At 38.2% G+C, this 27233-nt stretch overlaps 5 protein-coding genes across 5 annotated transcripts; 3 read left to right on the top strand and 2 right to left on the bottom strand.

Annotated features, from left to right (window-relative positions):
* Window positions 1-1261: 1261 nt before the first annotated feature.
* LOC147275375 (protein indeterminate-domain 14-like) lies at window positions 1262-4406 on the top strand. The gene is made up of 3 exons (XM_086227383.1): window positions 1262-1991; window positions 2099-2498; window positions 3292-4406. The coding sequence occupies exons 1-3, from the start codon at window positions 1880-1882 to the stop codon at window positions 4190-4192; spliced, it is 1413 nt and encodes a 470-aa protein (XP_086083509.1). The 5' UTR covers window positions 1262-1879; the 3' UTR covers window positions 4193-4406.
* Window positions 4407-11185: 6779 nt separating this feature from the next.
* On the top strand, window positions 11186-11932 carry LOC147275374 (zinc-finger homeodomain protein 11-like). Its single transcript, XM_086227384.1, has one exon. It carries the CDS (start codon window positions 11205-11207, stop codon window positions 11820-11822), a length of 618 nt encoding a protein of 205 aa, XP_086083510.1. The 5' UTR covers window positions 11186-11204; the 3' UTR covers window positions 11823-11932.
* Window positions 11933-17274: 5342 nt separating this feature from the next.
* Window positions 17275-19225, bottom strand: LOC147275373 (deoxypodophyllotoxin synthase-like). Its single transcript, XM_086257156.1, has 3 exons — window positions 18712-19225; window positions 17941-18265; window positions 17275-17753 (listed from the first exon to the last, which is right to left on the bottom strand). The coding sequence occupies exons 1-3, from the start codon at window positions 19086-19088 to the stop codon at window positions 17496-17498; spliced, it is 960 nt and encodes a 319-aa protein (XP_086113282.1). The 5' UTR covers window positions 19089-19225; the 3' UTR covers window positions 17275-17495.
* Window positions 19226-19925: 700 nt separating this feature from the next.
* LOC147275372 (Tetratricopeptide repeat (TPR)-like superfamily protein) lies at window positions 19926-22640 on the bottom strand. The gene has a single exon (XM_086257155.1). The coding sequence runs from the start codon at window positions 22603-22605 to the stop codon at window positions 20047-20049; it is 2559 nt and encodes an 852-aa protein (XP_086113281.1). The 5' UTR covers window positions 22606-22640; the 3' UTR covers window positions 19926-20046.
* Window positions 22641-22800: 160 nt separating this feature from the next.
* On the top strand, window positions 22801-25930 carry LOC147275371 (TATA box-binding protein associated factor RNA polymerase I subunit C). The gene has a single exon (XM_086257153.1). It carries the CDS (start codon window positions 22961-22963, stop codon window positions 25700-25702), a length of 2742 nt encoding a protein of 913 aa, XP_086113279.1. The 5' UTR covers window positions 22801-22960; the 3' UTR covers window positions 25703-25930.
* The last annotated feature ends 1303 nt before the right edge of the window (window positions 25931-27233 follow it).

Below are 27233 nucleotides of genomic sequence, written 5' to 3'. Positions count from 1 at the left end.
TTCGCTTTCTTAGATTCTTTTGTCACTTAATTAAGATATAAGATACCATGCATGTATGATGCCATGATGTAGCTATATCTTTATATATATATGCATGTGCATATATTACAATCATCACCCGCAACAATAGGCCTCCCGGTCCTCTATCCGTACCAAATTTTTTTAATTAATTTGTTAACATTCCTGAATTAATCCATGTTCTTTTAACTAACGACGTCCATAATAATGAGATATGATAGCTCATGTGTACTTCTGCAATTACAACATCAACATGGGCCTGCTCTCTGTCGGAATATTACATAATAAGTTTGTTTTTCAAGAAAATATTACATATATAATAAGTTACATACATATATACCAAATTACCAATGCTTCCAAAATTTAATTCTCTAATGTCTTTCTTTTATTTGACAAAAAAAAAAAACAGAATTTATTTCTTTTACTTATTTTATTTATATTTTTTTCAAGTTTAATTTGCACCATATTGCATGTCATACATAACCTTAGGATGAGAAACACAAATTCCATTTCTCATTCATATTTTTGCTATAATATATAATTAATTTAAAAAAAAAAATTCTACAAAAGGAAAAAAAAAATAAATTGAATTATTTATCTTTCTTCTTTCCTTTCTATTTCATCTTAATTATATGATCATCTACATCATCCATTTCTTCATAGTGGCCTCGACAAGTTGCAATCTTTCAACCCATTAATGAATAATGAAGACCCCAGATCATTGTGTTTACATCAAAACTGTCCACAAATCAATCATTTTCTTAATTATATAATTGTACGTATGGACATCTCCTCAAATTGAAATTAATTTTAGCCATAATTGAAAATTGGACATGGTATGTAGTTGAAATATATATTTTAGGCAGGATCGATAGAGGTTCGCAAGAGTGCCAAATTGATCCATATATAAAGCCAGTGTTATGCTGATCGATGCACTCCGTTTACCAAAAAGTAAGCATCTTGCACAGAGAATTATGATTGGATTGACTAGAATACCCCTGAAGCTGACATCACACCTCAGCAACACCTTTATAAAAGCTGCTTCGTATTTAATAAAATCAGAGTATATGTACATTGAGGTGAAAGGGGTAGTTCGGTCAATGAATTGAAGAGGGTTCGCTTTAGATTCTTTACCCTTAAGCCGTAGTTGGAGCAGTAGTACTATTACTGACTGTATACACAAGCTATAGATAAAATTTGAGGTTAAAGATAGATGGATATGGAGAAAGGGGAAAAACGGAGGTGAGCGAATTCGCTTACGTGTGTAGTTTGGGGTCATGTATTAATGCATGCAAATTGCAAATTAATCATACAAAGTTTTACTGTATGTGTGAATTATTATGAGTCAGTTTTGTTTCTTTGTGGGGATGTTTTTCCTTCTGGAGCCCATTGCTGCAGCATCTGCTTGTGGGATCGAGTTTCGATCTTTGTGAGTAATTGGGTCTCTCTCTCTCTCTCTATCTCTCTCTCTCTCCTCCTCTTGGGCCTTCCTTTTGAAGGAGTTTATTAAGGAGACTCATCCACAATACAAAAATAGCAAGCGCTAGCTGATGAAGATGAGGGTTGGAGGAAAGAAATAAAGAAAGAAAGAAAGAGATGAGAAAGCTGCAGCTACTTGGAAAAGTTAGAGAGTGGAAAAGATAAATAAAAGAAAGCTGATCCATGAACAACTAGGTAACCGAAAGAAAGAAAGAAAAAAAAAAAAAAAAAAACAAAGAGAGAAAGAGCTTTTTGATTTCTTCTTCTCATCTCATGCTCTATCTTCTCACTCCCCCACCTCTTGTATTTGCTTGAAGCTTCTTATAAGTGTTGTTTTATTACACAAGAGAAACAGAGTGTGCAGAATTGATCACCACCACCTATGTTAGCCAATAACTCTACTTCTTCCTCAGTTCCTTGTTCAGAGCCTTTTTCTTGCTTAGAAAATGGCAATAACATTAACAAAAGGAAGAGAAGACCTGCAGGAACTCCAGGTATACCACGAATATCATTAATTTAAGTCATTGAACTAATTTGCAATTCATGTTAATTAAATTGTTTGGTGTAATTGTATTAATTAATATGATATATTGATATACAGATCCAGATGCGGAGGTGGTGTCGCTTTCACCGAAAACCTTACTGGAATCGGATCGTTATGTATGCGAGATCTGCAACCAAGGGTTTCAGCGAGACCAGAACCTCCAGATGCACCGCAGGCGCCACAAGGTCCCCTGGAAGCTCTTGAAGCGCGAGAGTCCGGTTGTGAGGAAGCGGGTTTTCGTGTGCCCCGAACCCAGTTGCCTGCACCACGACCCGTGCCACGCGCTTGGCGATCTTGTTGGGATCAAGAAGCATTTCCGAAGAAAACACAGCAACCACAAGCAATGGGTCTGCGAGAAATGCTCCAAAGGCTACGCAGTCCAATCCGATTACAAGGCCCATCTCAAAACCTGTGGTACCCGAGGCCATTCTTGTGACTGTGGCCGTGTTTTCTCAAGGTTTCGTTTGTTAATTAACATTCTAATTACTTTCTTAATTATTTCGTATATATTTGAATGATCCAAAGCTCATCATCATCGATCATCGATCATCATGAATCATGTATATATATTGAACCTTTGAAAATACTGCTTTTGTGTTCATTGAGTTTTGACTTTGAAAAGGACAAGGAAAAACAAAAAGTGGTCTTGAGTAGTCTTGACTGACGGAACCTAGCTTCATCATCAAAATTCTCAACTACTGTTTTCCAACTACAGTTGAAAACACATTTCCCGAAGATCGGTTTCCTTTCCTTAGGCTTAGGTCAGATATAGCTACAGCTAGAGATTGATGTTTTCTTCCATTTTTGTTTTTTTTTTCTTTGGCATCCCACCACGTAAAGCATCTACTGATTCGTATTATAATGTGATTTGTGAATTAACTAGGTGGGGTGATATGGAATATATTCATAAACATGATAAGCTTTTCATCAGCTCTGATTAATTAATAATAGCAATTAACATGCATATATATGGAAAATAGTTGTATATTAGTTTAACTATATTTCTGTTCCTCCTTTATCATTCTTTAATGTAAGTGCTGTATATAACTTGATTTATATGATATATATACCCTATGCCTTGTTTTCAACACCCATCTTCTATACGATGAATAAGGACAGACATGCACCCAGATCAATTATCAAACATGTTTGACTTTATTCCTTTCTCTTGTTTTAATTAATTTTAGTTTCTGATGGTATTTACTGATTCATAATCATGTACTTGAACTTGAATGTGAATATATATATAGGGTTGAGAGTTTCATTGAACACCAAGATGCTTGCAATATGGATCGTGTGCGGTCAGAATCACAAGCACAGATGCAACCGGCATGCCTGTCAAGAACAGCTTCAAGTCCCAGTCCTTCCAGTGACACCAATTTCAGCAGCAGGACTCCTAATTGGCCAGCATCCACTTCAGCTTTGCCACTACCAATAAAACCAACAATGGATCGAGCCAAATTCTTAAGTCCTTGTGGTGCTGCTGCGGCTCATCACGAAATCAGTTCATCCAAGCTTAATAACAATGCAGACTACAACCTGGACCTTCAGCTCGCAACCACATCCAATACTTCAAAGAGAGACGAAAACCATTCCACCCAGCTCCAGCTCTCAATTGGGTCGTGTGATTTTGGTGATCATTATCATCAGAATAAAAATCATGATCAATCAAACACCACAAGTACTACTAGAAACTCTCCTCGGGATCAAAGCAGCACAAATTACCATCAAGATCATCAGACAGTGGCATCGAGGCTTAAAGAAGAAGCGCGTGAGCAGTTGAGGCTGGCCATGACTGAGAAGGCTTACGCGGAGGAGGCGAGGCAGCAAGCGGAGCAGCAGATTGAAGTGGCGGAGCAGGAGTTTGAAAATGCCAAGAGAATAAGGCAGCAAGCACAAGCTGAATTGGACAAGGCTCTGGCTTTGAAACACCATGCCGTTAAGAAAATCAACTCCACCCTCCTCCAAATCACTTGCCTTGCTTGCAAGCAACACTTTCAAGCTCCAACGTCCACAACTCATCGTCAGGATCACAATTCTCTCGTATTCACTTATATGTCTTCGGCTATAACAACGGAAGGTCATCAATTTCAGAATAATAATAATAATACAAGAACCACCACGTCCGATCATGCAAAATCTCTGCTCTAGCTACCCATGTAAACCTTTTTCTTTTCTTTTCATCATATATATATTATATAAAAACAACTTGGTTATTCTTGTCATAATATTAGGCTGATCGAGTAGCTTGACGAGTGTTGTATCGTGCAATTGGTGTGATGTTATTTGTTCATTATTTTAATTTGGTAAATGATATTGAAGATCAACATGCATATATATAATGCATGGTTTTGTTGAAATTTTAATTTGTCAATAAATAATTGGTTTTTCTTGTTTATCTTCACATGTATGGGCTTTCCTTTCTTTTCGATCAATTAACTAATTATCTCTTATATATATAATAACAGTTAATATATCATTCGATTAATAATTTGATTTGTGGCTTAATTGTATTGTATATGTATGGACCATCAATCTGTTTTCTGCAGATCTTCCCTCAGCTTTTAATTAGTAGTGTTGGATTTTCTACTTGGACTTATGGGCATCATAATGAATGGGAGGTGACTTTTCACTGTAAAGTTTTTTGCAAGCTAGCAATGCATTAAAGAATAATAGTGATCGAAATTTATAACTAAATTAATAGTATAAATTTTCATGCATAAATATATCATATATGTCAACAAAGTGAGTGAGAGAGTGAGAGAGTGAGAGTGAGAGAGCTAGACTGCTAGAGGGTAATAGGTATCTCATGTGTACAGTACAGTCAGATAGTCATTTGTCACTGTTGGTGTTCAGATGACGTATAAATGCGAATGAAAAGCAAGAGCAGCTGCTTGGTTTTCAGTTCCACTGGGCCGCTTAATGACAGATTCAGAAGTCCCTCTCAACGTCTCCAAACACACAGACACAAACAAACTCCATTCATTCATAATCACCAGTCACCACCACCTTCACCTTCGTCTCTCTCTCTCTGAGGCTCAGCTCTTGCATAAGAATCAGAGCCCATATAGCCCTAGCTAGTGGGCGCACAGCATCTTTCCAAATATGCAGAGACCATTTAAAGCTTTTGGAGTTGAAGCCAACTTTTACAAGCTTTGCCTTCAAACGCACACACACTCTCCCTGTGCCGTGTGCGCGCTTTCATATTTTATGCCCGGACCCAACTTCAACCCAAACCCCAATCTCATCACTCATATATCAATTTTACCACGTACCTACTACCTAAAAAGCTGCCTGCTTGCTCTTTTAATTTGCTTCGCTTTTTCATTTTATTGGACCTTGTGCTGCCACTCCTCACCTTCATGCCTAGCTCTGTCTCATCCCCACTCTACTTTTACTGTATGAGTTTATCTCATTCACCTATAAATTTAAGACATAAATTCAATTTAGACACATAATTATATATGCTATTTCAACGAAATTTATGAATTTTTAAATATTTAAAATATACACCTGATTTATTATGTAAATTAAAAAATAAAATTGCATCCATCAATTTATTGAGAGATCAGTTAAATGTCAGCTTGGCTTTTGCTAACGGGGATTAATTAACGACGTGACACCAACTCAGTATACATTTCCCGCAAAATGAGCAACACATGTCCACTTGAGACGGGCTCACACACCCATCACCTCTTTCCCGCTCGTCGAACGCTCTCCTGACCATTTAGTCTTCAAAAAACATCACGTTTCCTCCAAATTCGTATATAAATCTCTCACTTGTGTTCAACGAGGGAGAAAGAGATGATGACTTTGTGGACTTGTGTCAGGGGTTAGGTGGACCTGTGTCGCTCATTTGGCGGGAAATGGGCGACACGGGTCCACCTAACCCCTGACACGGGCCCACAAACTCTCACTCTCTCTATTATTATTAAATTGTGGGCCTGTGTCGCTTATTTGGCGGGAAATGTTTGCTGAGATAGCGCCATGTAGTCAAGTAATCCCGGTTAGCAAAAGCCAAGCTGTCATTTAACTGATCTCTTAACGAATCAATGGACAGAAATTTATTTTTCAATTTAAATAATAGATCGGGTGTATATTTGAAATATTTTAAAGTTCATGGACTCTGTTGAAATAGCTTATATAGTTATGTGTCTAAATTGAATTTATGCCTAAATTTAATGCTCAACCAATTTTCAGTTTACTATTTATTATGATTAACAAAAAAAAGATAATATGGGTATTAAGTTCACTTTCTTTTTTTGGCAAGAGGGTCTGAGGGTATTAATTTCACTTTAAGGATAAGAACACAAATGTCCAGAGAATTGTAACTATTGTGGCTGTAATACACATTATTTAATTATTTCCATAATTGGAGAATGTTGTAGAGCCACAGGCACACACCTTACAAAGTACAAAGGCTGTGACTGTAGCTTTAGCCTTTAGCTTATAATTTTATGGGCCTGATATTTCATTGATCACTCTGAAGGCTTTGCGGTAACTTTTAACTGGACCGTTGGGCAAAAAGATGTCGTTTTGAATCGATTAATAATTGGATCCTTATAAAGCCCAATTGCAAACATGAGGCCGGCAAGCCCAAAATTGCGGCGTGGAAACCACAGAAGGCCCACTCACCTCAGTCCTCAGCCACAGAAGCCTTGATGGTTGCACGCAGGCCCACATAGAAATATCCAATGAGGAAAAGTTTATCAAAATTAATTAATTAAACAGACGAAAAATATTAGGAATGGGTAATGAAAATTGGAACATAATTAAACCAGTTTAATCTTTGTCTGGATATCTAGTGACAGAATACATGCATGTTACAAAGACCTATGGATCAAGTGCAATGTAACGTTCACGAACAATTAATAGAAGGTGTCCTCTATATATATATATAATATCTTTTTTTGGTTTATTAAATGGAGTTGATTTTATTAATGAATCCTTGAACAGTAGAGCGTCATATTCAACCCACCCACCCACCCCCTCCTTCCAAAGTAAAATAAAAGATCTAGCATGTTAGATACTTTAAATGTGTCACCAAGCTGAAAATTTTGTCTTTAATTAATTATAATATTATATATAACATATTTAGAGCACATGCATGTTTAGCTTAAAGCTCCAGTACGTAATGATGATAGAAGTAGTTGATTATTTTTAATCACACTAATTAACTCAAAGCTGGTCGGGTTCGTGAACTTAGTTAGATGTAGATCAAAATATATTAGAAGTTGTAGTACATGTAATATATTGACCACGCATATATTATGTGCGAGAGATCGAGGACCGATGCAGCTAGAGATGGAAGGCAGAAATGTTTTATATATCAATTATATATTATCGTATATATAAATGCACACCTATGTCCACCAAAGCTAGCCACCACCGATTTGCAGAATCAACGATTAACTATATATATAATATTAACTAGCTAGCTCGATCATGCAAAATAAACTCATCATTCTTAGGAATTACAAGTAATTAATAATATTAGTCATCAGCTGCATTGTGCATGCATGGGCATTGTGATCACTGATCACTCTGTCAATACTTGCACCACACATGCTTTTATTTCCCACATATACGACATATAATGGCTTTGTATATATGTTGTAAGCCATTATATGTAACATACTTAGCATATATGTGTGTGATCAGTATTGATTGTGTTAGTAGCTACAGTCTCATATACGAATATGTGTGTGTGATAGAATTAGAGTATCCAATCCAAAACCAATTGGCAATGGGTAGAGAGGCCCAAGACTTATAAGCACATATGCTAAGCCTTAGTTTTTCGATGTGCGACATTGCTCCACATTACTCTCAACACGCCCCCGCACGTGTGGCGATATTTTGAGCCTTACACGTGAACAAATTATATTGGGTGACGTGGGAGCACGTGTGACCGTTGGGCCTTACACGCGGATAACCAAGCTCTGATACCATGATAGAATTAGAGCATCCAACCCAAAACCAATTGGCAATGGGTGGAGAGGCCCAAGACTTATAAGCACATATGCTAAGCCTTAGTTTTCCGATGTGAGACATTACTCCACATTACTCTCAACAGTGTGTGTGTTACATACTTACATGTAATATATATCTCAAGATCGTGGATATAGTAATATTTAAGGTAAATATTAGGTCAAAGGATGAGCATTAAATTAACCATGGTCCATGCACCCAGCTGATAGTTGCAGCCTTAAGGCAGCCCCATGCAGGCAGGCACTGGTCTTGCAAGCTTGTACAGTGCTTGCATGCATGTGCAGGAGTACTCATACACACATTACAGTGACTTCACACTGAGTAGTGTAAAGGAAACAAAACCATTAACCATATATGCTAGCTAGCTACCAGCAGCAAAAAGCCAAAGCCAAAACCCAAAAGCCAATTAGGCATTATCATTATTTATTTTATTATTAGTATTCCCACGTGCATGGCCTGATGTGATGGCCATACCACACATCAAGATTGAAGAGTGAACACTGAACAGGAAACCGTTGCCACTCATTAATTCCCACCTAACAATATATTCACATTAACATATATATATTATCTGCTCAATTGCTCTCACACCATTCCTATCCAGCTCATATATATATACTATTGACTATATCTTCCCCATCAAAGTCAATCCTCGAACTATCATATATTGCTACCTTCGCCATCTGCTCGATCATTTATTAACTTAATTTGTTTTCTTAATCACAAGGCCCAATATTTAGTACAAACGTACAAATTCAGAATGAAAAAGAGATAAAAAAACGAAAATTCAATTTTTAGGACCAGAATAGGATTGGCCATTGGCCCATTGCATGGGTAATGGGCGCATAGCCAATACTCTTGGAGGACGCCCTGCAGTGATTGAACCGGAGAACTTTTATACAATACGCTTATGTACGTAATTGATCTTGAGAATAATGTGGAGCAATATTTCATATCGAAAAACTAGAGCTTAACATATGTGTTTATAAGTCTTGGGCCTCTCCACCCATTGCCAATTGGTTTTGGGTTGGATGTTCTAATTCTATCATGGTATCAGAGCTTGGTTATCCGCGTGTAAGGCTCAACGGCCACACGTGCTCCCACGTCACCCAATACAATTTGTTCACGTGTAAGGCTCAAAATATCGCCACACGTGTGGGGGCGTGTTGAGAGTAATGTGGAGGAGCTTAACATATGTGCTTATAAGTCTTGGGCCTCTCCACCCATTGCCAATTGGTTTTGGGTTGGATGCTCTAATTTTATCATAGTATTATCGGAAACTAGAGCTTAACATATGTACTTATAAGTCTTGGGCCTCTCCACCCATTGCCAATTGGTTTTGGGTTGGATGCTCTAATTCTATCATGGTATCAGAGCTTGGTTATCCGCGTGTTAGGCCCAACAGCCACACGTGCTCCCACGTCACCCAATACAATTTGTTCACGTGTAAGGCTCAAAATATCGCCACACGTGCGAGGACATATTGAGAGTAATGTGGAGCAATGTCCCACATCGGAAAACTAGAGCTTAACATATGTACTTATAAGTCTTGGGCCTCTACACCCATTGCCAATTAATTTTGAGTTAGATACTCTAATTCTATCAATTGATTGATTTGTTATTCCAAAGTTAAAGAATAAATTAATTTGAAGGAAGATGGTAGAAAACAAAATGCTAGGTATATATTATATATATGCGCTACTGGTTGCAATGTTGTCGTACATGAGAAATGACATAGATTTTCTTACCCATTAATGCAAAAGTACAAAACATGCATGATTCAAGAGGCATGGCACATCTTTTCTCATCATACTTTCCCAATGTCATCAATTATTGCACAAAACCCCCATACCCCTGTGCTCTTTACTTCACGGGCCCGCTTAAGCCTCAACTCCATCTCAAGCAATATATATATTTCTTAAGCTAGCTATTGTGTAATTTAATTTTGCTTGGAAGGACGCTTTGGCCCATTCATCTTGCTGCAAATTACAAGAAACAACCTTGAGTTGAGACGCTGAGAGCCTGAGACTCGCTCCTACTTCGAATCTCCGACCTTGACTTTGCATTACATGATCGAACATGACCCTGCAAGCTAGGCTGCAATATTCCTTTCCTGATCCACTATTCCACTCCAAAGTTAATGCATTTATTTATTAATACTGTTTTCGTTCATGAACCCAGACCATCGAACCATCATCTGTATATATCCTTTTTATCACGTACCCTTACTTTTCCTATATTACGAATATGCCATACATGTCTCATAAAGTTTGGACCAATTTAATTGCTTAATTGTTTGACATAGACTAGACTAGTTTGTTTTTTATACAAGGGCACTGTACGTGTAATTATATTACGCTTCAAATCATTTCATTGATAATAAAAGTTGAAAAACCTTTTTGTACGAGTTATGCTTCTATAAGTTAAGTTATGATCGATATTTCTGAGGATTATGAGTCTGTTTATTATATAAAAGATGAGTACTTTCCATGTATATATACATATAAATCACTAATTAAGTAGTTGGCTCTCATCATCATCGACCAGTACCCTTACTTAATTTCCGCTACTCTTCTAAATTATCCATGCTAATTAATTAAACTGACCGATCCTCAGTACGTCCCATTAGAAATGAACTTAATTACTGTGACAACTGGCCGGTTGCAGTACTAATCGAACATTCATAGGTAGCGGGGCATGTCCTTATACGACTGGTCTTCGATCTATATATATATATTAATTAATTTTGTATTTTTGTGGATAATTTGCCACAAAATTCTATGTAGAACAGCTAGCGCTAGCTACACACCCATAATATTAGAGGCTTTTATGGTCGTGTCCAAATGGCACCGCTGAATCCCCCATACATATGTCATATAGAATTGGGGTCAGCTAGCTTGGTCGTTTTCTCATTTTTATAATTATAACATACTAACAGAGGCATTTTACAGTTAAGGACAAAGTTAGACATAAAAGTCAGAATTAATTACGGCCAAGATCGATGATGATGGGCAGTGTTGTAAATAAGCCAACCAAACAGTACCATATTGAAAACCTTGTGTGTGCAGTGTGCCTATTTTTATATACTATACAGCTAGTAAAGTAGCAAGTAGTAACATCATCAAACACATGATACATGATAGAGCTGGTGGGAAATTAAGAGAGAGATCGATCGATGGAGGGAGATCAGAACACAAACGATGTATACAGAGAGTGCTTAAGAAACCATGCAGCCAGTCTCGGCAGCTACGCCACAGACGGCTGTGGAGAGTTCACACTCGATAACGCGTCCCCCGGCGGCCTCCAATGCGCCGCCTGCGGCTGCCACCGCAACTTCCACCGCAGAGTCACCTACTCCCCCACACAATTAGCCGCCGCGGCCGCTGCAGGCGGCGCCAGGTCATCAGCTCACCATCACGTGATCAGCTGCAGCAGCCGAGGCCGAGATCCCGGCGACATCATGGCGGCGCAAGCTGAAGTACGGATGAGTCATGAGGACTACAATGCTGGTGGGGGTGGTGGGTCTCCGGACAGTGGCGACAGGAGCGGCGGCGGGAAGAAGCGGTTCAGGAGCAAGTTCACGGCGGAGCAGAAGGCGAAGATGCTGGCGTTTGCGGAGAAGCTGGGGTGGAAGCTACAGAGGAAGGATCTGGAAGAAGAGATAGAGAGGTTTTGCAAAAGTGTTGGGGTGAGTAGACAAGTATTCAAAGTGTGGATGCATAACCACAAGAACCTTTCCTCTTCTTCCACTTCTGCTTCTACTGGCAATGCCTCTTCTCTCACGACCCAGTAGCTACCCTACCTACCTATCTAGCTTAGTGCATGTTTCTTAATTAATTCTTCTTTTTCTTTTTCCTTTTAATTAATTAAATTAAACTATATATCAATCCATGTCTTCTATCATCTTTGCGACTTTGCTCATGCTAATTTATCGGATGCAATCCATGCTAACTTGCCTTTTCCTTTCTGAGTTGCAATATTTTCTTCGCTATACAAATTCGTGCTTTTAATTATGTTATTAATTTGAAATACAGATCCAAGAAGATCAATACATCTACAGTCCAATATATTTCAAAGTTTTCTTATTTAGCTTCCGTGCTTTAATTAATACACTAATTTAAGCTCTTTGGTATTTCACATTGTGGTACGTACCAATAATTAATATTCTTGGGTTTCATGTGGAATCCAACCATATATCTATCTAATGATAAAGCACTTATTCCACAACCACGAAACGGGAGAATTAATTGGTAGAAAACTTACTATAATGGCTTTTAATTAGTTCTAATAGCAAAAAGTGTCAAAGGTACGTACTTAGTTAATTAAGGGATTCAAGCCTGCGAATATGCACATATATAATATACATTAATTAAAAAACAGTAAAACAGTAAAACACATTAATGTTAAGAGTTCTATATATATATATATATATAGGGAAAATAGCATTAATGATAAGAGAAGCTTTAGTTTCATTAATTAGATTATTAGGAGAATATATAAATATGAAAATATACCCTTTCCATGATATATATATATATATATATATGTACTTCAAAATTAATTCACAGCATAGAAACATTGATAATTTCTACTTTCCAAACTGCACATATTCAAGGATGAATATGGAGTTCAAACTTAGTATTTCCCTTCTTTCTTCTTTCAAATTCTTAATCAAATGAATTACTAGCTTATTCGTACTTCTATATTCTTACAAACTATTTTTCTTTTCCAATTGGCTCATATACACATTAATTAATGTTATCCTGAAGAACTAAGATATATATATATATATATATATTGGTGGGCAATGTATAATTTGCTACATAAAAATATTTATAAATTTGTACCAAAAGAAACGATATCTATAAATTAAATAGAAAAGAGGGATAGTGTGCTCCTTAATATATCGTAACGGAGCCTGCAGATGATCGATAAATATTCCCATTGAAAACTGCCAAAACTGCAACAGTCTGACTGATATTCACAAGTCCTTTTTCTTTTCTTTTAGCTAGCTTCAAGGCTTTAGAAAAGTTATGTCAATATGTCATGAATATCTTTTCAAATCAAAGATATGTATGGATCTTCTACTCTTTCATGATTTTTTTTATGAGAATGATTATAGTGCAGACGTTTGCATGCAGACAGATCGAACCATTACAAAATTATACTCTAAAATAAAAAAAGGGATAATGCTATACTTACCATATTCTTATACCACATTTTTATACCATCTGACGTATTATTACTTTATTGGACAAAATTTTTTTTTTTTTTTTTGGTTTTTATTTTTATTTTTTAATATCCAATATATGAATGTCATGTAAGTTGCCACATAAAGTGGTATGAAATTATAGTATAAAAATGTGGTATATGTATGTAACACTACTGTAAAAAAGTGCGAAGTCGTCGATCTTGATCAAAACACGCTCGCACCGTAACAACTTCCGCATGGTAGCAAATCCCTTCTTTTATAGCCTTCTTTGCAAAATCAGTTGAGAGTTACATGAAAAAAAAAAGACATTAACCGATCGATATCTCTCTCTCTCTCTCAATGATCAGATTATATATTAATTATGGCAAGCCAGCCATTTTAACTGAATTAGGGGCTGCATTAATTTTCTTATACTTTGGGAATCCTTTTTTATTTTGTACATTATATATATATGTGGCATGCATGTGGAATGTAACACATGCAACAGTAAAAGTAGTTTTGCCGACAGGGATAGCTGAGCTCTCGGCCTCTCCTCCATATATTGCAACCACAATCGTGAAGACATATATTATCCAACCTCATGTCTTGTCCAAATCAAATGCTGGCGTGCCTACACTGTCATGTCTCCCTTATACACATATTACCTGGCATTTAGTGAATGCATGATCGTATATATAATATATATGTTAAAATAAATGTATAGGGAATTGCTTAAATTTGTCTTCATATTTTAGTTCCGTTTAACTAGGGCTGGGTCGGTTTGACCGAAAAATCGAGATCGAACCCGAAACCGGCCCAATCGATACCGAGAATAACCGTACCGGAGAAGAACCGTACCGAGACATCGGTTTGTCAACCAAACCGGTATGTTTGGTTTAGGTTTCGGTTCTCAGATCTTAAAACCGTCGGTTTACCGAACCGGACCGAATATATATAACAGTTAATTTAAAATAATACCATTTTATACATTTCTAATTTTCTATACCCTAAAATACCTTTCTATAATACATTTATATACATTTTTATAATTTATAAAACATATATAAATTTATAAACCCTAAACTCTAAAGTCTAAACTCTATTGTGTGTTTTAAAAAATTTTAAATCATATACCTTATATCTTATACCCTAAGACTATAATTCATACTTTCATAGTTGGTATATAAGTATATAACTATAAAAATGTCTAGGATATGGTATAATATGGTATAATATTAGAATATGGTATATCACTATATATGCTATACCCTATATACCCTAAGGTTTAGGATATGGTATAATATTAAGGTTTAGGGTATTTTTAATTAGTTTTTATATAGAAATATATTATATAGATTATATAAAAATGTATTTTAGGGTATATAAATGTATTATATAAATGTATTAAAAGTAAAAACTCCAAACTCCAAACCTCAAACCAAATCTCAAAATACCCTAATGTCTAAATTAAATTAATTAATAAAATGAAATAAGACTTAAACAAAATAACCCTTTTTTTTTTTTTTTAAGAATATAAAATATAATGATTAAGACCTCTTTTTTTATTTATTTTTTAAAATAAATGGCATTCTTTGATTGGATGTTCTCATTCTTACTATACCCCCTACCCCATGGAATCTTAATTCCCACAAATAACAAAAAGCTTGAATGACGTAGGTGGCTTTGATGGCTGCCACACAATGGCCAATTGAAAAGATTTTGAGATGCCATTCTTGGTTTTTGGAGCTGTCCTTCTAATATTGCAGAAAGCAATTACTTATCCATATAATAAAATCTATGGGCTTCGCATCTCATATATTGCAGTACTGATCATTAGCCTAGCTATCAAGCCATCATCTCTGAGCTCTGCATCATCTCCGAGCTCCGCCTTCATCTCCGATCACGGCCAACTTCGATTTCTGGAGAAGAACTTGCAAAGATCTGCTGCTGCCCCAAGTGTTCCTCTTCTCCCTTTCTCCTTTTTCTCTCTGATGCGATTTTTCTCTCTCTCTCTCTCTCTCTCTCTCTCTCTCTCTCTCTCTCTCTCTCTCTCTCTCTCTCTCTCTCCTCTCTGCAATCTCGCTTTCTTTGTTTCCGGTCAGGGTCCATTCCGAGCCGAGCCGACCGAGAATGCCGGTCTAACCGAGTTCCGGTTTACCGACATTCCGGTACCGGTCTCGGTAACCAAAATGGCCAACCGAGGGGGGTTCGGTCGGTACACGGTTTGGGGATTTCGGTTCGGTAACCGTACCGAACCCACCCCTACGTTTAACGCACTAAACGAAATTGAAAGAGAATGAAATATATGTATATATATATATATATATACACAGGCTCCTTCTGTTGAGGTATACCCTATTGGGACCCACACGAGTCGTTTTGTGTCAATCCGAACCATTCATTTTTTACATCTCCATTGATAGATCATCCTTGCAAAAAATTAGTCAAATCAGAAATCATTTGCCTATCTAACTTTGATCAAATAAATGGACGAACCAAATATTTTCGATGAAACCGTTCATTTGTTTTATCAAAGTTAGATAGACAAATGATTTCGGATTTGACTAATATTTTGCAAGGATGATCTATCAATGAAGATGATCCTTGCGAACGGTTCGGATCGCCACAAAACGACTCGTGTGGGCCCCAACAAGGTCATACCTCAACATAAATAAGTTGAGGTATACCTCAACAGAAGGAGCCTGTATATATACATATGTATACTTTTATGGGATTATTGGAATCATTATACGTACGCATGCCAGTATATATATTCTTTGTTCAATTAATGTATGGACCAACATTCTTGCTGGCGAAAGGGAGTCAGGAGTGGACTGATGAGGAAAGTACTTAAACAGTTGCAGACCACATATATTGATATATATATATATATGCAGGTTTGAGGGTATCTCTACTAGGGGTGGGTTCGGATCGGTAACCGAACCGAAACCCCTAAACCGAAGACCGAACCGAACCCCTCCGGTAAGCCTCCACGGCAACCGAGACCGAGACCGAAAAGCCGGTAAACCGATGTTCGGTCAACCGAAGAATTCGGTCGGCTCGGCTCGGTTATGGGCCTAGACCGAACACATGTTGGGCCATGTTTTGGGCCACATTTTGGGCTATTTTTGGGCCTTGACTCCATTCACTAATTTAGTATAATATATTAATATTATGGTTTAGGGTATTTTTAATTAGTTTATATATATTAAAAAACATATAAATTAAAATTATAGGGGTTTATAAATTTATATATGTTTTATATAAATTATAGAAATGTATTATATAAAATTATAAATTATTTATTAGAAATGTATAAGAAATGTATTAGAAATGTATAAAAATGAATTATGTAAATGATTTGTTAAATATATTCAGTTCGGTTCGGTTTACCGACGGTTTAAGGATATGGGAACCGGGACCGAGTCCGAACCTCCCGGTTCGATAGTCAAACCGAACTTCCGGTACGGTTTTATTTCGGTACGGTTTTTTTCGGTATCGGTTGGGCCGGTTTCGGGCTCGGCCTCGGTTTTTCGGTCAACCCGACCCAGCCCTAATCTCTACATATATACAAAACTTTACAAATCAGACATATATGAGGACTTTTAACTAATTTCGTTTTTCTTTTAATATATATGTTTAACTGTTTAAGCTACATATATAGTATGTCGTAATTAACCTTAGACGAATCGGTAAAGGATAAGGAGTGAAGAATTAATAGCTACCAAGTTTTCTGAAATCAATAGTTGAATCATTCACCATTTCACCTAGCTATAATGCCAAGAAGTGGAAAAATTATTATTCAAAAAATTGAATAATGAAAATAAAAAAAATGATGGTGATTGATGCATTCATATTTATGACAAGCTATATAGGGGCCCTTCACTGTCATCGATCTCTTGGAATCTTGACATGTTTCTTTCAGTCAATTCGAGTGAAGTTATATTTATGTTTCGACCTTCATTTGTATTTGAACTGGATTTGAATGTATGTTTGCTATTCCTCATTTTATGTTTCTGATTTATTATCCTTAATTGTTAAAGATGATATCAATTAATTATAGACTCTCCGGTCCTTGAGTGTTGAGACTCTTGACAACAGAATCTCCCCTTTTCTTTCTTTATCTGAAAATTCATTCAAAGAATGGGCCAAAGGCCCAAACACACAAGGCTGACTCTAACCCAAAGGCACAGGCTAGGCGGGGAGGGGAAGCCCACAAGCAGAAGACACTTGACCCACCATAGCACTTGTCAAGTTAGAAATTGCAATTGGCATTTATTTAGAGGTAGGAAGTGAAACCCCAGCATAGGCTTTGATAGGAGAGTCTAGCTTCCAACCCTCGGCAGCAACGAAGCGAGTAAATTCAGGGGCATCCAGTAGGTTCTTATAAAGCAATGGGTGTTTGTCATCCACCAACTCTTGAGCAACTTGTATTATCCCATTATTAAATGAAAACAGCCCCATTGTGTATCTTTCCTTGCTCGGAGTAATTACTCGATGGGGACACGCTTGTATTCTATCATTGCTCCATGCCTACACCCAATTCAACAAAACAAATTCAATAATTCAATAATTCATCATTCATCATTCATCATTCTTCATTATCTTTATGCTTTATCATTTCCTATGTACTTCAAGAGCTTCTAAACACAGGACAGGAGGGTCTAAATTCAAAATATAAAGATAGTTCAAACAAAGATAGCCATACAAAGGGACTCACCTGCAACAGTTCACCTGCCAAGAATACCAAGTGTGAAGGAGAGGGCTCAATGCCAATAAAATTTCCATCTTTTGCTTTTATTTCCAAACCGGAAACATCCTTTTGAAGAATTATACTTGTGAAGTTCTTGTCCGTATGGCAGAAAAGCCCTGTCCCAGCCTCAATTTCGTTTTGGGGTTCTCTGTATTTGATGAATCGAAGAACATAAGAATTGGAAGCAGCAATGGAATCATAGTGCTTTCCTGCACCATAGCTTTGGAACACCATTTGTACCACCATTTGGTCCAATTCTGCTACCAACTTTGCAAAAGAATGAGCACTTTCGCTGCAACCAAAGAAAACATGGCCATAAAAACGTTTGTGGCTCTTCATTCAAATGAAAATTGACCCTAGCAATTAGCAAAAATAAATAAACTCAAACTTCTTTTACAACACAACAAAGAATCAAAGCTGATGCTTCTTTTTCATCAGATCATGTTGATGGTGTCTTTCATCCACGAGTCAGCGATCAATGAATAATTGCAGTTTCTCCCAATTCATAACGAAAAAGATCTTACCATTCAAAGAATCCCATAATCATTAGATAAGAGAGCTAAACTACCAGTCAATAGTCAACCTTGTAATAAAAATACAGAGGGTGTGACACAAATGGAGGCAGAGGTTTCAATCTTTCCAAACTAAGTGAGATTGAAGGAAAAGACTTCGAATTAGTTTATTAAACTAGCAGGTTAGATAGTTACCAGATCTGGTAAAAAAAAAAAAGAGGGTTACCAGATCTGATCAATTCCAGCAGGCAACATGAGATTCATGAACTTCTGCGTTGCTTCTAGGTCTGTAGCATTATCAATGCCGAAGGTTTCATAGAGAGGATTAATAAGTGATCCTCCAATATAGCCACGAAGGGGTTCCTCATAAGTGTTCTTCCTTTTGACTTCTAAGGGCAGATCAAACAGATCTTTACAGTGGCTGAAGACTTTGTGTTGCAGTTCCAGAGAAACTTTATCATACACTGCCACGAAGCAACTGTACTCTTCCAGTGCATGACGGACTTGGTTGCTTGTGGAGAACCAAGAACTTGAACCAGGCTTCAAGTCTTGGTTGGAGAAATCTATAGTAGGAATCTTTGGCAATATTGGATGGGAATCCATTTCTCCTCAGGCAACAAAGTAATTGGGTGTTTCATCCATCTATCATTATCTATATACAGTCAGAAACAAGACCGCTTTGACATGTCCTGTAACATGATGAAAATCATATCCATCCATATCTACATATAAAAATGATGAGAATGGTTTTAAGATAAAAACTACAAATTAAAAACAATAGGGATATTGTCAACGACATGGGATGGGACTAAAATCATTTTAAAATAAAGACTAAAAATTCAAAACAATAATGGCTGGCACAAAAAGAAACAACGTGTTCGAATTATTATTTTTAAATTAAAAAGCCTGCTGAAGGTTGTTTGAATAATTTTCTATTTGTCCTTTGAAAACCCAGCTACCAGTGGATCCCAGATTCTACACTATCCCAGCTACCATGATGGTTGATGCCCACCCCAAATTTCTGTAGCACCCAGCTAGTAAAGTAAATACTGCATGATAAAAATCTTACCAGTGACCACAATATGCATCTATCATACAATTAGAGATATTTTGAGACAAAGAAGGGCACTGTATGCATTTACCTCAAACGCAAATTGTTCTGTGCGGACTCAATTCTCTCCCTCATCAGTGTTGGGGCTGTCAATATGCATGCATGGGCGCTGACTGATGGCACTCTTGTTACAAAATCATTTTTAGTGGGATTTACAACTGGAGCCTTCATTCTCTGATAACATAAAGTAATACAATTTCTCAGTCGAATCATATGATTCTTCTACTGCTTTCATGACTCACTTGAAAAAAGATGTTTGCAAAATTTGCAATAAGCTGTAATGGACCTTTTCAATTGTGAAGAAATTATCTTTTGATTGATCTATTTCATTGATATTATAAATATAATATAGTAGCCCTGTTCATGACCATCCCACAATCTTTATATCTGCAATGAATATATAATACTAAGACCAAGAAACATGAGCACACAACTAGCATAATTTCTTTGTCACCAATAGCCTCGGCAGGAGCAGGATCCTTTCTTGAAATGATGGAAGCGACTTGAGTCTCGCAATATGATTTCATGCTCAACAATCATAGATATGTAGGTAATTGCACTGTGGCAATCACCACAGACACGTAAGTTCTTGGTGATCCGGATAGGTGCGCCTGGTGGAGTCGTTAGGATTGCATAGGCCAGAGCCAACTTCTCACTATGTTCGAACAGAAGATCTCCTTTTTCCTCATCATCAACATCGTGAAGTGCAAAGCTTGTCTCAGGAACATATCCAATGTCTTTGATGCGTTTAATCAAGTCTGCAAGGATCTCATATATTTCTTGAGACTGTGGATGAGTCCTATCACCCACAAAGAAGGTTGCGTTGCCTTTCTTTCCTTGCACCCAACTGCAGCCAGGCCTCTTCCTGATGCCCTCATATTTCATTAACGATCTGATCCTGGCCACATCTTTCCAACGCCTGGCATTGGCATATATGTTTGAAAGCAATGTATATGAACCATCATTCTCTGACTCCAACTCTGATAACCGATCTGCAGCATATTCACCAAGTTCAACATTCCCATGTGTCCTGCAAGCACTGAGCAAGGCCACCCATACAATTGGGTTTGGTTCCATAGGCATGCCTTTGATCAGCTTGAGTGCGTCATCTAAGCGACCAGCACGACCCAAGAGGTCAACCATGCAAGCATAGTGTTCCGCCCCAGGAACAATCCCAAAATCGTTGTGCATGCCATTAAAGTATGTCAGTCCCTCATCAACCATTCCAGAATGGCTGCAGGCATATAGGACAACAACAAAGGTCACACCATCAGGCACTAGACCAACTCTCTTCATCTCCTCAAAAACTTGTAGAGCTTCTTCACCACGACCGTGCATTCCATAACCTGTCATTAGTGAAGTCCAAGAAACAGCATTTCTTTGTTGCATGGTGTCGAACACAACTCTAGCAGCATCAATATCTCCAGATTTGGAATACATATCAATAAGGCAATTGGCCACAAACAGCTTCACAAAATCATACTTATTGCGTAGTACATAAGCATGAATTTGTTTGCCAAACCTCAATGCACCCAGACGAGCACAAGCCATCAGGGCACAAGATATAGTAAAAGCATTTGGCTTTATGGAGCAATCCTGTCTGAGCATCTGGTAGAAAAGTTCTAGTGCCTCATTAGCTTCCCCGTGTTGGGCATACCCACCAATCATCACAGTCCAAGTCACCACATTCCTTGTCTTTGGTGCTATAGAATCAAACATCATTCGAGCAACTTTAGAACTCTTGCATTTAGTATACATGTCAATCAGACCGTTAACAACCATTATATCGTTTCCAGGGTCATTTTCGTCTAGTTTCAGATTCCATTTTATTGCATAACAATGAGTTTCCTTTCCATGAATCAGTGCTCCTGCAGAGGCACAACCTGAAAGAAGAGACACAAGGGTAACAACATTTGGCTCAGAGCCACAAGCCTGCATTTCCCGAAACACATCCAGCGCTTCATAACCATGTCCCCTCTGAGCATACCCTGCAATCACAGCACTCCAAGTGACAACATTCAACTCAATCTCCTCCTCCTTCATCTTCTCAAATAAACCAACAGCATCCTCAAATCTACCAATCTGAGAATACCCAGTAACCATAGCATTCCAAGAAACCACATCCTTCTCCTTCATCCTCTCAAATACCTTGTTTGCCTCATCCATCATCTCACACTTAGCATACATATCAACAACAGAATTGCCCACAAAAATATCTCCAAACAATCCACTCCTAATAGCATAACCGTGAATCTGCTTACCCCACATCCACGCACCAGCCGAAGCACAAGCAGGAAGAATATTAACTATGCTAACAGCATCTGGGCGTACACTATAATCACCCATCATCCGATCAAACATTTCGAGTGCATTCCTTGAATCCCCACTCTGAACATAAGCCGCCACAATCGAATTCCAAGACACAGCATCACCAATCCCTCTGTCAAACAATTCATCGAACATTTTACGGGCATCATCCAAAGCGCCGCACCGGCCATACATAGCAACCACCGCATTGCAAACAAACACATTTGACTCAAACCCATTTGCATACACAACGCCATGGACCGAAGCGCCTCGACCGAATGAGTGAAGCTCACCGCAAGCTTTGAGAACAAAGGGGAAAGTATAATGGTCAGGCCTCCACCCAAGTGTTTGCATTCGACGGTAGAGACAGAGCACGTCATAAAGCAACCCAGAACGCACGGCACTCCGTATAAGCACATTCCACCAGTAAACAGTTGATGGGCAGGGCACGAGGCGTTGGAGCAACGACAAGGCTTGTGAAGGAGCATTGCAGGCTATGTAGGTGGCGATGAGGTCGGTGAGAGAGTGCGTGAGGCCTTGGACGAGGATATGCTGGTGGGTGAGCTTGGCTTGGTGTAGAGACTTGCATTGTTTTAGAAGTGTTGCTGTAGCCGTTGCTGTGGTAGAGAAGAAGCCTTTGGTGGTGCTTGTGGTGGTCAAGGGTTTACTTAGGCGGTTCAGACGAAGTGAGGCGTAAAGCATGCTAGGGGTTACTGCATGCTCGGTTTCCTTTAGGGTGCGGGATCAAAACTCGAATACAAAATGCTACTTATTTCAATTTTTACTCTTAAATCCATTGGCCAAAAAAAATTTAATCCGATCCAAGTTCTATTTGTAAAAAATTAGACTTATTTAATTTAATCCATTACCAACCTGATGGTAGGGGGTGTACAAGATCAAAATTCTAGCCCTCTGCGCCGCAACGCTGTGAGACTGTGAGTGGGTTATAGAACTTGTAGTGTTTTACAAACCTTGAATTTGTCACGCTCTTTCCTTCTCTGTAGTCTCTCTCTCTCCAATGCTTCAAAATCCTCCATAGCCAAGAAAGAAAGAAAGAATGGACATACCAGAAGAATGGAAATCTCTGTTCCCAATCTCATCAGTGTTCAAGCCTCCTCTCCTCCTTTCAAACCCCTCAATAAAACCCATCTTGGGTCCTCTCATCTTCAACCCAAAGCCCAACACCACCACCCTCCTTTTCTCTTCCCCTTCTCTCCTCCCCCTTCCCTCTGCTTTACCTCATCTCTCTCTCCCTCGCTTCCTCCTCACCTCCTCCTCAGACTCCGCTCCCCTTCCCTCCACTTCTTCCTCCCTAGCCTCCTCCTTCTTGGGCCCCCACCACTACAAAAACGACCTCGTTTCCGCTCTCCTCCACAACCGTCTTCAATTCCTTCAATGCCCTCAATCCAATACTCTTCTTCTATTCTTCCCCACCGGTGAAAACTCCCACCAAGTTGGGTTCTTGCAGTTGCTCATAAAAGGTTCCACTTTCGATGTTAAACTTGCCGGAAACGGCGACGTTTTCTCTACCAGTTGTCCGTCAAATTACCGGATTTCGAGGATTACAGTCAATCCCGTTCCTGGGTTTTGCAATTCAAGAGGTAATGCTTCTGTTACCATTGGATATTTATTGGCTTCTACCATGTACTCTGTGCATTGGTTTATTGTAAAGGTTGCACATTTGGGTTCAAATTCAGAGCGGGTTAGTTTAATTTCTAAAGGCAGTAAGGTTTTCAAGACTTGTTGTGTTGTACATGCTTGTTGGAGTCCACATTTATTGGAAGAGAGTGTGGTTTTGTTAGAGAATGGTGCTTTATTCTTGTTTGATTTGGAGTCTTGTCATTCGAATCCGTATTTTAAAGGGGCCAGATTGAAAGTACCCTGGGATAATGGTTCAGGTAATTCAGGAAATTATAGGTGGTTGAGTTGTGAGTTCAGTTGGCATCCGAGAGTTTTGATCGTTGCACGTTCTGATGCAGTTTTCTTAGTTGACTTGAGGTTCGATGAATGCAATGTGAGCTGTTTGATGAAGATTGAAACTTTGCATATGTATGCCTCGATTGAAATGGAACAGTTCCTTGTGCTTTCAAAGACAGCTTCTGATGATTTTCACTTTGTTTTGGCTTCTGACAGTTTGTTACTTCTTTGTGATGTGCGCAAGCCATTGATGCCGGTGTTGCAATGGGCTCATGGTATTGATAACCCAAGCTATGTTGATGTTCTTAGACTGTCAGAATTGAGGTCATACTCAAGGGATGACACATATAAGTGGGCTTCTGAATCCGGTTTTGGCATTATATTGGGATCATTTTGGAATTGTGAGTTCAATATCTTTTGCTATGGACCTTCCCTCCCAGCTCCAATAGGAACGGTAGCTTCAAAATTAACAGAACTTCGGAAATCCTTTTATGCATGGGAGCTTCCTTCAGATCTTTTACTGTCTGGCCGCGAGTGCCACTGCGGAAATTGTTTTGTAAGAGAAGAGTTTCTAAAAGATGCTCTTCCTGAATGGATTAATTGGCAGCAGAAGAAAGAAATAGTTTTGGGATTTGGCATTGTAAGCAAAGATTTGTCTGCTCTGCTTTCTGAGCCAGATGAATTTGGTGGTTTTACACTGATAAGGCTTATGTCCTCAGGGAAGCTTGAATTACAAAGATATTGTGCATTGTGGGATTCTGTAAAGAAAGTAGAAGAATTGCATGGGGAATTGTTGCATTTTAAGGATTATTTGCTCTACTCCCTAGTTGACGAGGAATACAGATTTCCTAGGAGATTTAAGTACCTTGAACTTGACTACCTCTGTGGCTATCTAAATGGTAATCTTGATGAAGTCCTAGAAGAAAAAATGCAAAACACCTGTAAGGTTGTTCAAGCGAAGGTACCTTTTATCCCAGAGTTTCATGAAATTTTATGCGAGAAGTTACATGCTTGTGGTTTCGGTCATTTTAGATCATCTCCTGCAGTTACAATTGTTTTAAATGACGTCAGCTTGCCAGCAAGCATACATGAGGTTGTTTTGAGGAGAATGTGGTCAGACTTGCCCATGGAACTCCTGCAACTGGCCTTTTCTAACTATTCTGAATTCCTTGGAGTGCTTGTGGACAACAATAAGGAGTCTTTGGAATTCTCAGCTGTACCAGACCTACCCCAGTTGCCTCCTTTCATTTTAAGGAAGCCTTCATGCCGCAGCAATAAGTGGTCACAGAAAGTGCAGCGTGGTGATGGCCTTGTGGGTCCAGTACTTCCTCTTCCTCTTTTGCTTACGCTTCATGAATTTCGTAATGGGTGTCCAAATTTGGAGGAACAATCAGGTAGATTTTCAGTAGAGGAAGAACTTAGCCGCAGCTGTGATGAGGTCATGCGGGTCGCAGGTGAAATCGCTGTTTCTAATTCTGACCCTGAGATTCTTGATGATCAAGTGACGTCCCTAGCAAATGATGGAGAAGAGACATGGAGTGGCTCTAAAAAATCCAAGCCTTTCTTTTCATATCAGCCAGTTGCAGGTAAAGGATCTTCAATGGATGACACACAGGGCGAATCTGTTTACAAGGATGACAGGTTTGGCACCTTGATTTCTAAAGTGTCTGAGAAGCATGCATCTGATGACACTAAGGATAGTGTCGGACTAGAACTGTTTGACGATCTTTGCCCTCTAGAGTTGAGGTTTGATGCTTGTGACATGATGTTTGGGCAGAAGGAATTGGGTGCATATAGTACATTGAAGAAGCAATTCTTAAAATGGCAAAACAGTTTTGACTTATATAAAGGATTCTGCTCTCGGATTCAATCAAAAAGCTGATAAAATGGTTCTTTGGTTTTCATTTTTCTGCAAATTTTGTTAGTCACTTATTTAAATCCCCTGTTTCTACTTGTTCTCTCTGTAATTATTTTTTTTTTATCATAAGAAAAGTCTGCAGGCGGATGGTAACAATGCTAGGAGAAGTTCACTTGTACATGATGCATGGAGAAGGATGTTTCAGTTCCTGTTTATGTGACAGGATGAGATGTAAAAAGCTTATATGTTTCAAAGAGAAAAAAAGAAGAGTTGATTTACTTTCATGCATGTTTACTAATTCGTAATCGGAATCAAAATAAAATAAGGAATTGGATTTCGATTATAAATTACTCCTTTATTTACTAACCATATGAAAATAAAAACATAAGTGGGACCCACATGAAATTAGGAATTCAACTTTTTATTTTGAAGGAATTGGATTCTTTAGTGGAAGGTAGTAATCCAATTCCTTATTTTAGAAGAATTCAATTCCTTATTTTTTTTCTCATTATACCCTCATATTATTAATCATCATATTAAATAATTTATTTAGAACAAGAGCATTTTAGTAATCAAATGTCCACATAATATCATTCTTACTCTGATTCTAAATAGTTTAATAAACAGCTTCAATAGGAATCTAATTCCTTATTAATTCAACTCCTCCTCAATCCAATTTCTCATCAACTCAATTTCTCCTAATCCGATTACGGATTAATTAACATGCCACAATTCTTACATATATTTCTCATTCAAGTCATAACTAATCTAAAATGGAGGATGTATGGTTGAAACTTGAAAGTGAATGGTGAATAGTTTGCTAAACAAGTTGCTATGGAAATGGCAGAAGCAGTTGGGAGGCAGCAGTAAGCCATTGCTATTGGAATTGCGGTTTAGTAACAATATATGCAAATCATTTGCAGAAATTCTTACACTAGCATCAATGACCCCCTAAGTCCAATTTCCACAATCATTTCTATGCACCAAAATAATCTTTTCATCACCAAAAAGAAAAATTAATTTTTTTGCTATGCTAGTGTTGATGCAAATTTCCGTAAGAGAGATGCAACAACTTAGAGATGGTGACCTGGCTGATCCGAAGTCTTGCTGGATGATGATGTGGGATCTTCCTGTAAGAGAAAAAGAGATCAAAGGAGATGGACCGGTATGGTACCTGCCAAACACGCTCCGATGATGAAGTCAGTGATGTGTGTTTGATGGTAAGTGAGGAAGAACAAAGGATGAACTTGGGAGAATAGGATGCACAAGGCAAATGTTCTGGGCTTATTCTCAGCAAGTTGGGTATGCTTTTGGGTGAGTGAAAGCTTTGTGTAAGTGTTTGTCTGGTGAGAGGTTGATAGCTAGATCCTCCATTTTGCACATATAAGTTGGTATATACAGGCAAATGAGATTGTGATGAGTAAGATACCTGCATGTGGTTGGCTGGTTGAGAAAGATCCACGCGTTCGGTCGTGAATAGTCGCATGCACAGCTACCCACCTCCTTTGCATTCAATGCTGCATTGAATGCAAGTATGGAAGATTCAGGTGAACTG

Source organism: Dryas octopetala, chromosome 9 (genome assembly GCF_963921425.1).
Source record: "Dryas octopetala chromosome 9, drDryOcto1.1, whole genome shotgun sequence".
Lineage (NCBI taxonomy): Eukaryota > Viridiplantae > Streptophyta > Magnoliopsida > Rosales > Rosaceae > Dryas > Dryas octopetala.
This window is presented reverse-complemented; position numbering and strand designations above follow the sequence as displayed.

Coding starts and splice junctions, on each gene's coding strand:
- LOC147275375 (XM_086227383.1), top strand. CDS start 1,880: ATGTTAGCCAATAACTCTACTTCTTCCTCAGTTCCTTGTTCAGAGCCT. Junction 1,992..2,098: donor AAGACCTGCAGGAACTCCAG/GTATACCACGAA, acceptor ATTGATATACAG/ATCCAGATGCGGAGGTGGTG. Junction 2,499..3,291: donor TGTGGCCGTGTTTTCTCAAG/GTTTCGTTTGTT, acceptor ATATATATATAG/GGTTGAGAGTTTCATTGAAC.
- LOC147275374 (XM_086227384.1), top strand. CDS start 11,205: ATGGAGGGAGATCAGAACACAAACGATGTATACAGAGAGTGCTTAAGA.
- LOC147275373 (XM_086257156.1), bottom strand. CDS start 19,088: ATGGATTCCCATCCAATATTGCCAAAGATTCCTACTATAGATTTCTCC. Junction 18,266..18,711: donor GCTGGAATTGATCAGATCTG/GTAACCCTCTTT, acceptor CTTTGGTTGCAG/CGAAAGTGCTCATTCTTTTG. Junction 17,754..17,940: donor TGGCAGGTGAACTGTTGCAG/GTGAGTCCCTTT, acceptor AATTGGGTGTAG/GCATGGAGCAATGATAGAAT.
- LOC147275372 (XM_086257155.1), bottom strand. CDS start 22,605: ATGCTTTACGCCTCACTTCGTCTGAACCGCCTAAGTAAACCCTTGACC.
- LOC147275371 (XM_086257153.1), top strand. CDS start 22,961: ATGGACATACCAGAAGAATGGAAATCTCTGTTCCCAATCTCATCAGTG.